Source organism: Ovis canadensis, chromosome 12, assembly GCF_042477335.2.
Source record: "Ovis canadensis isolate MfBH-ARS-UI-01 breed Bighorn chromosome 12, ARS-UI_OviCan_v2, whole genome shotgun sequence".
Classification (NCBI taxonomy): Eukaryota; Metazoa; Chordata; class Mammalia; order Artiodactyla; family Bovidae; genus Ovis; species Ovis canadensis.
In genome coordinates this window covers 17,765,827-17,783,405 of record NC_091256.1, presented here as the reverse complement: position 1 = coordinate 17,783,405, position 17,579 = coordinate 17,765,827, and the positions used below count along the sequence as shown (strand labels likewise).

The 17,579-nt window shown below is 41.4% G+C and overlaps 1 protein-coding gene across 1 annotated transcript in view; it reads right to left on the bottom strand.

The window, feature by feature from the left end:
- The window catches only part of LOC138416284 (lymphocyte transmembrane adapter 1-like), a 95,158-nt gene that overhangs the window by 22,756 nt on the left and 54,823 nt on the right, over nucleotides 1-17,579 (bottom strand). The window contains 2 exon segments of the mRNA XM_069545104.1: nucleotides 2,416-2,558; nucleotides 2,829-3,121. Of these exon segments, the coding sequence (XP_069401205.1) occupies nucleotides 2,416-2,558; nucleotides 2,829-3,121 (436 nt within the window).

The following is a 17,579-nucleotide window of genomic DNA, read 5'->3' as shown; positions in this document are numbered from 1 at the left end:
CTATTGGCATGCAGGGGAGACCTGACAGTGAATCAGCCTGGTTACCTACAGGGCTCCAGGTAGTGCCCATAGCTGATCCTAATTGGGCACATGACAAAGACAGTGGGGACTGGAAGAGAGTTCACTTTTTCACTTGCATTGAGGAAGGCTTAAAAAAGTCAGGAACTAACCGCTTAGACTACTCCAAACTATCTGGAGTGACTCAGGAAAAGGAGGAAATTCACACAGCTTTTCTGGAAAGGCTCAGGAAGGCACTGAGAAAGCACACTAATTTGGACCCAGATGCTTCAAACTTATTCTTAAAGACAAATTGATTACTCAGTCAGCTCCATCGTGTCTGACTCTGTGTGACCCCATAGACGGCAGCCCACCAGGCTGCCCTGTCCCTGGGATTCTCCAGGCAAGAATACTGGAGTGGGTTGCCATTTCCTTCTCCAGTGCATGAAAGCGAAAAGTCAAAGTGAATTCGCTCAGTCATGTCCGACTTCGCAACCCCATGGATTGCAGCCTGCCAGGCTCCTCCGTCCATGGGATTTTCCTGGCAAGAGTACTGGAGTGGGGTGCCATTGCCTTCTCCACCAGATATTCAGAGGAAACTCCAAAGCTGGCCTTTGCCTCCCATATAAATTTAGAGGGCCTTGTTTAAGGAAAGCAATACTGTTCAAAATAGTCTGGAGTTAAAACTTCCCTTCAGGTCCTCCTCACCATTCTATGCAAAACGAAGAACACTGGCCTGAAGAAAAAAATGGACAGAAAGGTTGATCATGCCCAGCTGGTCCCAGCTGGTCTCCAGAATTCCTTGCCCCAGCCATTTAAGAAATAACTACACCAATACAGTATTGTAAAGTAAAATAAAAATTTTTTAAAAATAAATAAAAAATTAAAAAAGAAAAAATAACTACTGCAAACACTTCCCTGGCTTCCCTGTGGCTCAGACGGTAAAGCATCTGCCTACAATGCAGAAGTCCTGGGTTCAATCCCTGGGTCGGGAGGATCTCCTGGAGAAGGAAATGGCAACCCACTCCAGCATTCTTGCCTGGAAAATCCCATGGACAGAGGAGCCTGGTAGGGCTCCAATTACAGTCCATGGGCTCCCAAAGAGTTGGAGACAACTGAGTGACTTCACTCTCTCCAGACAACCTTGGAGAAGAACAGGCCCCCTTAACAGTAGATGTCCACATATATGCCTACATATACTTACTCTTTTCCTGGGTTAGTGCAGCAGCTCACTAATCTGACTGCTGCCCCTTCTTGCCTCAGTAAAGGTGAATCTGTTTCGTAAAGTGCCAGTGTCCTCCTTTTCCCGAACCTGGCTGCCTCTAACTCCCTTACCCTACACTGGTAAGAGCTGCCACATCAGGATTCTTAAACAGAAATCAGGAAGAACCTAAAGAAAAAGAGAATAGAGGTAAGAGAAAGGCTGACGCTCTCATTATGGCCCTACAGGGAGTTAACTTTAGGGCTACAAAGGTGGGAGAACACAAGCAAACACCTAGAGTCTGTTTTTGTTGTGGCCAGGATGGACACTTCAAGGGACAACGCCCCCAAGGCAAGCAGAGGCCACCACCAAGGCCTTGCCCCACTTGCAAGGGAGATCACTAGAAGGGTAATATCCTCAGGGACATAGGTTTCAGGGGTCAGAAACTCAGACACAAGATCAGGATTTACAGGGCCCAGGGCTTCCCACTTTGGCTTCTGTCCTCATGACCACTCGGGAGCCTCAGGTGACTCTAACTAGAAGAGGCCATCCTGTTAAATTCCTACAGGACACAGAAGCCACTTTCTCAACCATCCTGTGTAATGCGGGTCCTCCTCCTACTAAGTCAGCTACTACAGGTGGCATTTCTGGAAAGCCAATTACAAAATTCTTTACACAACAGCTGAGTTGTAACTGGGATTCTCTTCTTTTTTCTCATGTGTATATTTACATGAGCTCAGTCGTGTCCGCCTCTCTGACTCAGCGACCCCATGGACTGCAGCCCGCCAGGCTCCTCTGTCCAAGGGATTTTCCAGGCAAGAATACAGGAGGGGGTTGCCATTTCCTCCTCCAGGGGATCTCCCCCATTCAGGGATCGAACTTGGATCTTTTGCAACTGCCTGCATTAGCAGGCTGATTCTTTTCTACTGCGCCACCTGGGGACCCCAAGTGAGCACAGGGTGCCTGGCGTGCTGGGCGTGGGGTGAAGGGCGGTGGCAGCAAAACCCCATGACGTAAGGAATGGGGGCGATCACTCCAGGCCGGCCGACCGGCTCCTCCCTTGGTGAGGCCAAGGGATCCCCCACATTCTGTCCAGAAGGGACGCAGCGTGCTGCCCCAAAGTTCTGATGTGGAGGCGCTCCTCGAGGGCCCAGTGGGCCGGTAGTGGGGCCAAGGACACCAGCTGGTCATATTGGGGACGGCCATGGCACCCTCACTTCCAGCCCCCAGCCCAGGCGGGCGGCGGTATAGGCACGGTAGCCAGCAGGTGACCCGTGCATACTCAGAGGAGCACACTGCCATGGGAGGGCAGGGGCGCCGGGGCCACAGGCGCTCCTCCTGGTCCAGCACGCGACGACATCTGTGGACAGAAGGCGCAAAGGTCAACAGAGCAGGGACAAGGCGGGCTGGGGAAGCGAGATATACCAGGGTGCAGCCCCAGGGATCAGAGGACTGGACGGACGAGGCACCAACAGCGTATGGCCACGTAGGCCCCTGTGGCAAAGACGCGGCAAGAGGCACAGAACCGACGGTGGAGGTGGGGCGGCCGCGAGGGACAGAGAGGGGCCCGGAAGCTATTCACAACGACCCGGAAGTGAGGCAGCTTCCGCGTCACGCCACGGAATCTCACTGCCAGGAGCCTCCAGCAGAGGAGCGGTCCCCTGGCACCCCGGACGTCTCCTGCCTTTCCTGGCCCCCATGGGCCCCCCTCTTGGGGCTTGCGCCCACCACCACCAACACCCAAGGCCACAGCTGGCCCCGGAGAACACTCTCGCCGAGTACCGGCACCTCCACGGCCCTCACAGGCAACTTGCTCTGCCCAGCTTCCCCCCTCAGGGACTGAGGGCGCTTCTGTGCCCAGAGATGCCACCAGCCATGGAGGCCAGGGAAGGACACCCACATGAGGCGAGGGCGGTTAAGGTCCTAAACAGGGTAAGAGGGGGCTGGGCGGCCACCTGTGTGGGGGGGGGCGGGAGGCGGGGAAGCCGGAAGTGATGGGGAAGGGCAACAAACAGGCACAGAGAGGGCTGGGGGACAGGGGCACGTGCGCTGTCCTGTGATCAGAATGACCCAGTCATGGCCAGTCACCTAGTTTTCAAGTAGGAATATTGCTATTTTTAAACAAAAACACGTTCACACCTGTTACCCTTATATATACAATCAGCTGAGTAGAATGATTTGAATTTGTTTCATGAATATAAAGATATTTTGCTGCTTTATTTTCCAAAGGTATACTACAGATTTACAATCCAAACACTAACAGAGATGAATTTCAGGTGTTCAGTGCATTCATCACCTTTTGGTAATTTTTTTTTCTTTTATGTTTCATTCATCCTGTTGAGTATGTAATGGGTCCTAATTTTCTTGAATACGTATTTTTCCTGAGGACTAATGATATTATGCAAGTAAGTTTTGGGGTCATCCCTTTCTTTTGCCCACTTTTGTTGGGTTATTTGCCTTTACATTAAACTTCTTTATAATTGGGACTATGAGTCTTAGAATAATATATATTTCAAATAACTTTCTCCATACTTTGGCCTGTGTATTAATCACAAAATGCATTTGGTAAGCAGAAGTTCTTATTCATAATATATTTCCATTCCTTATATTTTCCTGTGTAGTTATTACTTTTCAAATCCTGGTTAAGAAATAATTCCTATTCCAGATGTTGAAAATGTTTCCTTATGCTTTATCTTCTAAGAGAGAATTCTATTTTTATTTGCACTTATATCTATAATGTATCTAGAATATATTTATGTGTTTAGTGTGAGGTTGCTGTTGTTGGTTAGTCACTAAGTCCAACTCTTTGTGACCCCATGGACTACAGCCCTCCAGCCTCCTCTGTCCATGTAATTTTCCAGGCTAGAATACTGGAATGGGTTGCTGTTTCCTCCTCCAAGGGATCTTCCCAACCCAGTAATAGAACCTGTGTCCGTGTCTCCTGCTTGGCAGGTGGATCGTTGCCACCTGGGAAGCCTTTAGTATGAGGTAGGTGGTTATATTATTATTATTTTTTCTGTGTACTTATTTAAACAAACTCATTCAATTTCTTAAAAAGAGTACAATTTCCTCTCACTTCACTGCAGTGGAACATTTCTTACACATAACATAACTTTATAAAGTATTAATATATGTTTGTCTGGCTTCTGTTTTATTCTGTTTTACTGGCTTTTTTTTTTTTTTTCTTCTTCCTATTTTTACACTAATGCTTCACAATCTTATTTACCAATGGTTTATAAGAGTCTTGATATCTGGTGGTAAATGATGATGATACCACCAATTGAGATACATAAGGATTTTGCTTTATAGAAACTTTTTTTATGTTATTAAGTGGAAGAATTGCTTGAGTATTAGTTAGTGTTAGTTGCTTAGTCTTGTAAAGACTTTGCAACCCCATGAACTGTAGCTCACCAGGCTCCTCTCTATGGAATTCTCCAGGAGAGAATACTGGAGTGGGTAGACTTTCCTTTCTCCAGAGGATCTTCCTTACCCAGGGGTAGAACTGGGGTCTCTTACATTATAAGCAGATTCTTTACTGTCTCAGTCGCCAGGGATTTATCTCCTTGCTAACATTTTGCCGTTAAATAACAGCTATCTCACTAGTAAGCTTTTTGCTTTAAAGTGAATTTTACCTTCACTGATTGTTCCCAAATCTGATACTGTGAGGTAGAAAGTTAGGCATAGGCAATGAGAGGTGGCCTAGCTAAAAATGATTCCAGGTGATCTCTATAAAACCCACCCCAAACAAGCTCCACTGTGGCCCAGGAGTGTTCACAGATATGCTACAAAGTAACCACAGAGACTGCTCCAACTCTATGTATGTGCCCTTGAAAGGCAAAGGATACAAATTAACCACAAGGACTTCTCCAGCTCCTAGACACTTGCCCTTGGTGCACAGTTGTGTCCTCAAGTGGCCTTAGGCAGCTGGGAGCCTATTAAATGTTCACAAATATTCTATACATACGTGCATCTGATTAAAACAACTGTCAGTCAAAACTGCCAGTCCATGCCCCCTAGATGAATATGCAAAAGCCCTTTCTTGAAAACCCTTCTGACCTCATCATTCCAGCAGGTCCTCTCTTGGACCGGCCCGTCTCTCCCTTGAGGTGTCCTTTCTGTTCTTTCTTTAATAAACTTGTTTTTGGCACGAGTAAGCCCTCAGATTCTTCTTTGTTTCCTTATCAAGAACCAAGGCCCACAGAGGAGGATGCTCTTTGACCCTTGCCAAATCTGGTAACGATACCAATAAGTGATAGACCTCAACTTGAGGGTGAGAGAGTCACTTGCAAAAATTTTATTGAAAATAGGGTGCCATGGGTAACAATATGAAACCAGGTCATTTTCAGGAGGGATGACAGATTATTCCATATCTGTCTGCTTACATCTGACATATTATGTTGCTATCTTCAGAACATATCCTATGGGACTTTTGTAATATCTAGTATCTGTAAAAGAAGAACTTGCTACTGTCATATTGCTTGGTAAAAAATGCATTATCTCTTTTGAGTCCCATCTTTGAGAAATCCTTTCTATTCTTGGGGAGAAAGGTAAAAGAAGGCTCTGAGTTGTTTTTTTCTTATAGCTGTCAAGTATATTGAATGTCTGGGGTTCTATCAGGAGCTCTTTAAATATATGCTGAAAACCTGCTCAACATGTCATTATTAGTAATATGCATAGTATATTGGATTTTAAAATATCAGCATTACTATAAGTCAAGGAGAAATCATGTGAAGGTTAATGGGAGAATATTTCTATATCACTTTTATAGGTAGATAAATTGACAATAAAAATATATAACAATAATTCTAAGAGTCTCATCTTTCCCATTAGTCACAAAGTTCCGTGAATTTTGCTTATAAATACACATCTTCCGCTCATATAACTTAACTCCCTCTAACTTTTCATCCTCACTTTCGCCATGTTTTGTACATATTGGGAACAGAAGTGACTTGTACCACATAGCAAACAAGTACATTTCAAACACATCATATTTATCTAACACCTGCATATGATTTGCTTTTTGGTTTGCAGTGTCTTTCTCACATTTTCACATGGAATTCTCGGTGACACTTCAAGAATCAGCTTGTGCTCGCTCTTTTTAATCTCACATGTACCCTCCACCTTGTCCTCCATGGCAGAAAAATAATTTCAACATAAAGCGAGTGTCCCTTTCCATTGAATTCTGGATTCTGTTGTCAGATTGTGGAATTTCACTTACTCCTTATGATCTGTTGTTACTAATGGGAATGATAAATATATCATGATGGTTACATTACCTATTATGAGTATAATAGGTTTAGGAACAGAACAAGGTCCTATGTCTATTATATGTCTTTATTTATTGTAATATGATTGTGGATTTTTCTCATCTTGCATGTCTGAGATATTATTAGCTCATTAAGGAAGACTCTGACTTTTACATAATCTGTTATTGACAGGTCAGTTTTCATGTACTCTAAACTTAAGGCCATGCCTAGAGTTAAATTGTGCTTGCTGCTGCTGCTGCTGAGTCACTTTAGTTGTATCTGACTCTGTGCGACCCCATAGACGGCCTCCTACTAGGCTCCTCTGTCCCTGGGATTCTCCAGGCAAGAACACTGGAGTGGGTTGCCATTTCTTTCTCTAATGCATGAAGGTGAAAAGTGAAAGTGAAGTCACTCAGTTGTATCTGACTCTGCGCGATCTCATGGAAGGCAGCCTACCAGGCACCTCCGCCATGGGATTTTCCAAGCAAGAGTCCTGGAGTGAGGTGCCATTTCCTTCTCCGAAAATTGTGTTTATTAATCTTTATAATAAACAAACTACTTAATCAGATGGTTGTATTGATGGCTATGATGATGTATGTTAATATTTTTGCAAAATACACTATTTTCTGAAATGTATGTATGTATATACACTCTTGAGAGTCCCTTGAACTCTCAAGGAGATCTTGAAGGCTCAAGGGGATCCAACCAGTCCATCCTAAAGGAAATCAGTCCAGAATACTCACTGAAAGGACTGAGGCTGAGGCTGAAGCTCTGATGTGGAGCACTGACTAATTGGAAAAGGCCCTGATATTGGGAAGGATTGAAGGAGGAGGAGAAGGGGACAACAGAGGATGAGGTGGTTGGATGGCATCACTGACTCGACGGACATGAGTTTGAGCAAGCTCCAGGAGTTGGTGATGGACAGGGAAGCCTGATGTGCTGTACTCCGTGGGATTGCAAGGAGTTAGACATGACAGAACACCTGAACTTTCAGTTCAGTTCACTCACTCAGTCGTGTCTGACTCTTTGCGACCCCACAAACCGCAGCACGTTAGGCCTCCCTGTCCATCACCAACTGCCGGAGTTTACCCAAACTCTTGTCCATTACACAGGCCTCTAGGGCTTCCCAGGTGCTTCAGTGGTAAAGAATCAGCCTGCCAAGCAGGCTAACCTGCTTCAGTCCCTGGGTTGGGAAGATCCCTGGAGAAGGAAATGGCAACCCTCCCCAGTCTTCTTGCCTTGGAAATCCCATGGACAGAGAAAGCTAGGGGGCTATAGTCCATGGGATCAACAATGAGTTGGACATGCCTTAGTGACAAAACAAAAATGGAAGGATCCTCTAATCTCCCCAGAGGAGGGAGAAGGGGTGGAAGAGAGATGGGAGGTAGGCAGGTTGACAGGAGTCTATCAAAGTTACAACTCATCCTCAGGGCCTTCTTTCCCAAACCAAACTAGAAATGTCAAGTCAAAGAACATTTGAAATTACATTATACTATTGCTACTCCAATGATTAAATTGGAGAAGTTAAATTCAGATAGATGTGCTTTCTGCATTTCCAAGAAATTAGAGACTCTGAGCATGCCTACAGAAGAAGTTCTTTGGCTCAAAACCTGTAGCATGATTCCAGAAGAGGACAGGGGATAAGTTTTGTGGTTGTTGCTGTTGTTTGCCCCTGAATTACATTGACTTCCACTCTCCCAGTTCCGTGAAGAATAAACCATTGCCATCCTCTAACTTAACCAAATTAGATAACCTATTCCAGATTCCAGCTGTAAGGATCTCTTTCCTGGAATCACTTCTGTAGCATATGGTTTCTATTTTGTCTCATTTTATCCTTGATTAATTTTTCAAGAAAACAAATTTTTATATACTTGGTCATATTAATTCTCATATAACTTAACATCCATGTAGTTGTGTAATTTTTCTTCTCATTATTCCTTCAAATATAAATTTAAATGTAAATACTTATGGGGTAACTTCTGAAGAAGAAAGTGTATGAGAAATATATATATATATGTGTGTATATATATATATATATAAACACACACACACACACACACACACACATATATAGATGTGTAAAGTAAAAGAAAGAAAGTGAAGTTGCTCAGTCGTGTCTGACTTTTTGCGACCCTATAGACTGTAGCCTACCAGGTTCCACCATCCATGGAATTTTCCAGGCAAGAATACTGGAGTGGGTTGCCATTTCCTTCTCCAGGAGATCTTCCTGACCCAGGCATTGAACCCAGGTCTCCCGCATTACAGGCAGAAGTTTTATTGTCTGAGCCACCAGGGATAGACAGATGGGTAGATATATATATGTATGTATACACACACACAAATATATGAGTTATCCCCTCATATTTGAAGGTGATCTAGTTGATAAAATTTTGATCCTAGCATTCTTTTTTGGTGATTTTTTGAAAAGTTTTATTGGAATGTGGTTGCTTTTCAATGCTGTGTTAGTCTCTAATGTATAGCAACAGGAATCAGCATACTTATACTTACATCCCCTCCCTTTTGTACTTCCTTGTTATTCAGCTCACCACAGAGCATTAAGTAGAGTTCCCTGTACTGTAGATAACATTCCAACTATTGATGTTTTTAAAATACATAAGATATTGCATTATATTACTACTGAGGAGTCTGATGGCTAGCCCAATCCTTGTCAGAGTCTCAGATGCAGTCCTTGGGAATATCAGCCTGTTGTGTATATTTGTGGGTTGGGAAACAGTTGAACGAAGACCCTAACTTGTACATATCTTTTCTAGTTTATGTACAGATGGGTGTCCAGTTTAAAAGGCAGCTACATTATGCCATGAAACTCACAAAGATCATTTTTTATTACTTCCATGTCCAGCTTCCCCGAAGGGCAATTCCACTCATGGGACTGGAGATACACTGAATTCATGGTGACTTTGAAGGAAAGGAAGAAGAAAGCTGAATGTCCACGGATGTGTGGTTAGTTCAAACCAATATTCATCTCTTCTGATAATGACCTGTGAATACATAGGCTAGGTGTCAAATATTGTGAAAGAAAAAGATCATAATTATCCTGGGGAACCAGAGAGAAATAAGAGGTCAATGGGAGCATTCCACGCTATTCTATTTAGTGCATATTCAGTATTCACCGCAACACTGATGCATATTTTTCTGACCTAAGAGATTCTTTTGTGAACATTTTTGTACTTAAGCCTTTGCTGCTAAGTCGCTTCAGTCATGTCCGACTCTGTGTGACCCCGTAGATAGCAGCCCAACAGGCTCCTCTGTCCCTGGGATTCTCCAGGCAAGAATCCTGGAGTGGGTTGCCATTTCCTAAGCTTTTACAGATGAGCAATTCAAGGGTATATACCTGGAAGTGGAGTTTTGGGATCATGTAGAAGGGCATCTTAAACTTTCTCAGGTATTAGCCAAATGAAATCTAAAGTACCAGAAGATATTTCTGTTTATATGCCAGCAGTGTGTTAGAGTTTCCTTTACATTTTATGAAAGAATAATATTTTAGACTATTTAAAATCTATATTAAACAGGTGTATAGTAGTATCATTGTCATTGTGGTTCAGTCGCTCAGTTGTGTCTGACTTTTTGCAACCCCATGGACTGCAGCGCGCCTGTCCTTCACCATCTCCCCTAGCTTACTAAAACTCTTGTCCATTGAGTTGGTGATACCATCCAACCATCTCGTCCTCTGTCGTCCCCTTCTCTTCCTGCCTTCAATCTTTCCCAGCATTAGGGTTTTTTCTAAGGAGTCAGCTCTTCACATCATGTGGCCAAAGTATTGGAGCTTCAGCTTCAGAATCAGTCCTTCCAATGAATATTCTGGACTGATTTCCTTTAGGATTGACTGACTTGATCTTCTTGAAGTCTTCCCCCATGCCACAGTTCAAAAACATCAATTCTTCAGCACTCAGCCTTAAAAATTAGTATTTTAGACTATTTTAAATGCATAGTATAGGTGGACAAGGGGATCATATAATCTTTTCATTGGAATATTCCTGATCTCAATGCCATTGATTATTCTTTTGTTTTCTATTTTGATTATTCTTCTGCACATTACCTGCCAATCCAAATTTTTCATCAATTATGCTATTGGTCTTTTCCCTTTTTGTGTGTGTACATTTAATATGTATCTTTGAGACTAACATTGGTGACTCAGTTACACTGCATATTTGTCATAGTACTTAAGGTCAAATTTTTATTTTTTTATTATTATTATTGTTTTAATTTTAATTTTTACTTTATTTTACTTTACAATACTGTATTGGTTTTGCCATACATTGACATGAATCCACCACGGGTGTACATGCATTCCCAAACATGAACCCCCCTCCAACTTCCCTCCCCACAACAATCCCCTGCGTCATCACCGTGCACCAGCCCCAAGCATGCTGTATCCTGAGTCGGACGTAGACTGGCGATTCAATTCTTACATGATAGTATACGTGTTTCAATGCCATTCTCCCAAATCATCCCACCCTCTCCCTCTCCCTCTGAGTCCAAAAGTCCGTTATACACATCTGTGTCTCTTTTGCTGTCTTGCATACAGGGTCATCATTGCCATCTTTCTAAATTCCATATATATGTGTTAGTATACTGTATTGGTGTTTTTCTTTCTGGCTTACTTCACTCTGTATAATCGGCTCCAGTTTCATCCATCTCATCAGAACTGATTCAAATTATTCTTTTTAATGGCAGAGTAATACTCCATTGTGTATATGTACCACAGCTTTCTTATCCATTCATCTACTGATGGACATCTAGGTTGTTTCCATGTCCTGGCTATTATAAACGGTGCTGCGATGAACATTGGGGTACATGTGTCTCTTTCAATTCTGGTTTCCTCGGTGTGTATGCCCAGCAGTGGGATTGCTGGGTCATAAGGTAGTTCTGTTTGCAATTTTTAAAGGAATCTCCACACTGTTCTCCAAAGTGGCTGTACTAGTTTGCATTCCCACCAACAGTGTAGGAGGGTTCCCTTTTCTCCACACCCTCTCCAGCATTTATTGCTTGCAGATTTTTGGATCACAGCCATTCTGACTGGTGTGAAGTGGTACCTCATTGTGGTTTTGATTTGCATTTCTCTAATGAGTGATGTTGAGCATCTTTTCATGTGTTTGTTAGCCATCCGTATGTCTTCTTTGGAGAAATGTCTATTTAGTTCTTTGGCCCATTTTTTGATTGGGTCGTTTATTTTTCTGGAATTGAGCTGCATAAGTTGCTTGTTAATTTTTGAGATTAGTTGTTTGTCAGTTGCTTCATTTGCTATTATTTTCTCCCATTCAGAAGGCTGTCTTTTCACCTTGCTTATATTTTCCTTTGTTGTGCAGAAGCTTTTAATTTTAATGAGATCCCATTTGTTTATTTTTGCTTTTATTTCCAGAATTCTGGGAGGTGGATCATAGAGGATCCTGCTGTGATTTATGTCGGAGAGTGTTTTGCCTATGTTCTCCTCTAGGAGTTTTATAGTTTCTGGTCTTACATTTAGATCTTTAATCCATTTTGAGTTTATTTTTGTGTGCGGTGTTAGAAAGTGATCTAGTTTCATTCTTTTACAAGTGGTTGACCAGTTTTCCCAGCACCACTTGTTAAAGAGATTGTCTTTACTCCATTGTATATTCTTGCCTCCTTTGTCAAAGATAAGGTGTCCATAGGTGTGTGGATTTATCTCTGGGCTTTCTATTTTGTTCCATTGATCTATATGTCTGTCTTTGTGCCAGTACCATACTGTCTTGATGACTGTGGCTTTGTAGTAGAGCCTGAAGTCAGGCAAGTTGATTCCTCCAGTTCCATTCTTCTTTCTCAAGATTGCTTTGGCTATTTGAGGTGTTTTGTATTTCCATACAAATCTTGAAATTATTTGTTCTAGTTCTGTGAAAAATATGGCTGGTAGCTTAATAGGGATTGCATTGAATTTGTAAATTGCTTTGGGTAGTATACTCATTTTCACTATATTGATTCTTCCGATCCATGAACATGGTATATTTCTCCATCTATTAGTGTCCTCTTTGATTTCTTTCATCAGTGTTTTATAGTTTTCTATATATAGGTCTTTAGTTTCTTTAGGTAGATATATTCCTAAGTATTTTATTCTTTTCATTGCAATGCTGAATGGAATTGTTTCCTTAATTTCTTTTTCTACTTTCTCATTATTAGTGTATAGGAATGCAAGGGATTTCTGTGTGTTGATTTTATATCCTGCAACTTTACTATATTCATTGATGAGCTCTAGTAATGTTCTGGTGGAGTCTTTAGGGTTTTCTATGTAGAGGATCATGTCATCTGCAAACAGTGAAAGTTTTACTTCTTCTTTTCCAATTTGGATTCCTTTTATTTCTTTTTCTGCTCTGATTGCTGTGGCCAAAACTTCCAGAACTATGTTGAATAGTAGCGGTGAAAGTGGGCACCCTTGTCTTGTTCCTGACTTTAGGGGAAATGCTTTCAATTTTTCACCATTGAGGATAATGTTTGCTGTGGGTTTGTCATATATAGCTTTTATTATGTTGAGGTATGTTCCTTCTATTCCTGCTTTCTGGAGAGTTTTTATCATAAATGGATGTTGAATTTTGTCAAAGGCCTTCTCTGAATCTATTGAGATAATCATATGGCTTTTATTTTTCAATTTGTTAATGTGGTGAATTACATTAATTGATTTGCGGATATTGAAGAATCCTTGCATCCCTGGGATAAAGCCCACTTGGTCACGGTGTATGGTCTTTTTAATGTGTTGTTGGATTCTGATTGCTAGAATTTTGTTGAGGATTTTTGCATCTATGTTCAGCAGTGATATTGGCCTGTAGTTTTCTTTTTTTGTAGTATCTTTGTCAGGTTTTGGTATTAGGGTGATGGTGGCCTTATGGAATGAGTTTGCAAGTTTACCTTCCTCTGCAATTTTCTGGAAGAGTTTGAGGAGGATAGGTGTTAGCTCTTCTCGAAATTTTTGGTAGAATTCAGCTGTGAAGCCGTCTGGACCTGGGCTTTTGTTTGCTGGAAGATTTCTGATTACAGTTTCAATTTCTGTGCTTGTGATGGGTCTGTTAAGATTTTCTATTTCTTCCTGGTTCAGTTTTGGAAAACTGTACGTTTCTAAGAATTTGTCCATTTCTTCCACATTGTCCATTTTATTGGCATATAACTGCTGATAGTAGTCTCTTATGATCCTTTGTATTTCTGTGTTGTCTGTTGTGATCTCTCCATTTTCATTTCTAATTTTATTGATTTGATTTTTCTTTCTTTGCTTCTTGATGAGTCTGGCTAATGGTTTGTCAATTATATTTATCATTTCAAAGAACCAGCTTTTGGCTTTGTTGATTTTTGCTATGGTCTCTCTTGTTTCTTTTGCATTTATTTCTGCCCTAATTTTTAAGATTTCTTTCCTTCTACTAACTCTGGGGTTCTCCAATTCTTCCTTTTCTATTGCTTTAGGTGTAGAGTTAGGTTATTTATTTGACTTTTTTCTTGTTTCTTGAGGTATTCCTGTATTGCTATGAACTTTCCTCTTAACACTGCTTTTATAGTGTCCCACAGGTTTTGGGTTGTTGTGTTTTCATTTTCATTAGTTTCTATGCATATTTTGATTTCTTTTTTGATTTCTTCTGTGATTTGTTGGTTATTCAGAAGTGTGTTGTTCAACCTCCATATGTTGGCATTTTTAATAGTTTTTCTCCTGTAATTGAGATCTAATCTTAATGCATTATGGTCAGAAAAGATGCTTGGAATGATTTTGATTTTTTTGAATTTATCAAGTTTAGATTTATGTGATCTATCCTGGAGAATGTTCCATGAGCACTTGAGAAAAAGGTGAAATTCATTGTTTTGGGATGAAATGTCCTATAGATATCAATTAGGTCTAACTGGTCTATTGTATCATTTAAAGTTTGTGTTTCTTTGTTGATTTTCTGTTTAGTTGATCTGTCCATAGGTGTGAGTGGGGTATTAAAGTCTCCCACTATTATTGTGTTATTGTTGATTTCCCCTTTCATACTTGTTAGCATTTGTCTTACATATTGCGGTGCTCCTATATTGGGTGCATATATATTTATAATTGTTATATCTTCTTCTTGGATTGATCCTTTGATCATTATGTAGTGGCCTTCTTTGTCTCTTTTCACAGCCTTTGTTTTAAAGTCTATTTTATCGGATATGAGTATTGCCACTCCTGCTTTCTTTTGATCTCTATTTGCATGGTATATCTTTTTCCAGCCCTTCACTTTCAGTCTGTATGTGTCCCTTGTTTTGAGGTGGGTCTCTTGTAAGCAGCATATAGAGGGGTCTTGTTTTTGTATCCATTCGGCCAGTCTTTGCCTTTTGGTTGGGGCATTCAACCCATTTACGTTTAAGGTAATTATTGATAAGTATGATCCCATTACCATTTACTTTATTGTTTTAGGTTCGGGTTTATACACCCTTTTTGTGTTTCCTGTCTAGAGAATATCCTTTAGAATTTGTTGGAGAGCTGGTTTAGTGGTGCTGAATTCTCTCAGCTTTTGCTTGTCTGTAAAGCTTTTGATTTCTCCTTCGTATTTGAATGAGATCCTTGCTGGGTACAGTAATCTGGGCTCTAGGTTATTTTCTTTCATCACTTTAAGTATGTCTTGCCATTCCCTCCTGGCCTGAAGAGTTTCTATTGAAAGATCAGCTGTTATCCTTATGGGAATCCCCTTGCGTGTTATTTGTTGTTTTTCCCTTGCTGCTTTTAATATTTGTTCTTTGTGTTTGATCTTTGTTAATTTCATTAATATGTGTCTTGGGGTGTTTCGCCTTGGGTTTATCCTATTTGGAACTCTCTGTGTTTGTTGGACTTGGGTGATTATTTCCTTCCCCATTTTAGGGAAGTTTTCAACTAACGATTATCTCCTCAAGGATTTTCTCATGGTCTTTCTTTTTGTCTTCTTCTTCTGGGACTCCTATAATTCGAATGTTGGAGCGTTTCATATCGTCCTGGAGGTCTCTGAGATTGTCCTCATTTCTTTTAATTAGTTTTTCTTGTTTCCTCTCTGATTCATTTATTTCTACCATTCTATCTTCTATTTCACTAATCCTATCTTCTGCCTCCACTATTCTGCTATTTGTTGCTTCCAGAGTGTTTCTGATCTCATTTATTGCATTATTCATTATATATTGACTCTTTTTTATTTCTTTTAGGTCCTTGTTAAACCTTGCTTGCATCTTCTCAATCCTTGTCTCTAGGCTATTTATCTGTGATTCCATTTTGATTTCAAGATTTTGGATCATTTTCACTATCAATATTCGGAATTCTTTCTCAGGTAGATTCCCTACTTCTTCCTCTTTTGTTTGGTTTGGTGGGCAGCTCTCCTGTTCCTTAACCTGCTGAGTATTTCTCTGTCTCTTCATCTTGATTATATTGCTGCGTTTGGGGTGGCCTTTTTATATTCTGGTAATTTGTGGAGTTCTCTTTATTATGGAGCTTCCTCACTGTGGGTGGGGTTGTATCAGTGGCTTGTATAGGTTTCCTGGTTAGGGAGGCTTGTGTTGGAGTTCTGGTGGGTGGAGCTGGGTTTCTTCTCTCTGGAGTGCAGTGGAGTAACCAGTAATGGGTTATGAGACGTCAAAGGTTTTGGAGTAACTTTGAGCTGCCTGTATATTGAAGCTCAGGGGTGTGTTCCTGTGTTGCTGGAGAATTTGTGTGGTATGTCTTGTTCTGGAACTTGTTGGTCCTTGGGTGGAGCTTGGTTTCAGTGTAGGTATGGAGGCATTTGATGAGCTCCTATTGCTTAATGTTCCCTGAATTCAGGAGTTCTCTGATGTTTTCAGGCTTTGGACTTAAGCCTCCTGCTTCTGGTTTTCAGTTTTATTTTTACAGTAGCCTCTAGACTTCTCCATCTATACAGCACTGATGATAAAACATCTAGGTTAAAGATGAAAAGTTTATCCACATTGAGGGACACTCAGAAAGGTTCACTGAGTTACAAGGAGACGAGAAGAGGGAGGGGGTAGTTAGAGGTGATTGGAATGAGATGCAGTGAGATCAAAAGAGGAGAGAGCAAGCTAGCCAGTAGTCACTTCCTTACGTGCGTTCCATAGTCTGGACCGCTCAGAGGTATTTACGGAGTTATACAGGGAAGAGGAAAGGGAGGAAATAGACAGAGGTAGCCAGGAGGATAAGAGCCAGGAATGAGAAGGAGAGAGACAGTAACCAGTTCCTGCCAGTAAACCAGTTCCTTAGGTGTTCTTCACCGTCTGGAACACACAGAGATTCACAGAGTTGGATAGAGAAGAGATGGGGGAGAAAGGAGACAGAGGCCACCTGGTGGAGAAAAAGGAGAGTCCAAAGGAGGAGAGAGTGGTCAAGCCAGTAATCTCGCTCTCAGGTAAAATTGGGTAGTGAAGTTTGGGTTTTTAAATGTACAAAATTGACAACAAAAACCAAAGAGCAAAGATTAAAACTCTAGAGTAGAGGTTGGATTTTCAAAAATACAAAATTAAAGAAAAGAAGCAGAAGGAAAAAGGAAAAAAGAAAAGAAAAAAAAAAGCCACAAGAATTATTAAAAAAAAAAACAAAACAATAACCACCCAAAGACTATATATGGTGTTTGCCTTTAAAAAAAAAAGGTCTTTTTTTTTTTGAATAGTAATAATAGTTTATAGAAATAAAAATTAGAGGAGAAATAGAAGGCTTAACTATTTAAAAAAAAGTTAGAAAAAAAAAGGAATGATTTTAAAAGTAGTAAAAATACATCTGGCCCTTCTCTGATGTTGTGGGCAATGTGGGGTCACTTCCAAGGCGGTTCCCTCTGTTTAACTTCTTCTGTTTGCTGGTTTTTTAGGCTCACTAGTTCAGTCGCGCTGTGGGGAGGGGGGATGCTGCAAACAAATAGCACTGTCGTGTGCACACAGTGTCTCAGCCCCGCTGGACCTGTCCCTTCTCGTGGCACACAAACCGCTCCGGCTCTACAATGCTCAGCTGGGAACCCTCTGAGGCCGGCTCTAGGCTGCGTGCACTTCCCCGGTCTAAGCCGCTCTAGTTCGGTGCTCAGGTAGCCCTCAGAGGCACAGATTCGATTGGGACTGCGTTTTGTGCCCTTCCCGGGTCCTAGTAGCTCAGGAGTTTGGCGAGCGCAATCGCTGCGACTTGTCGCCTTTTCTGCCTCTGCTGCTCAGTTTTCTGGGTGGACCAC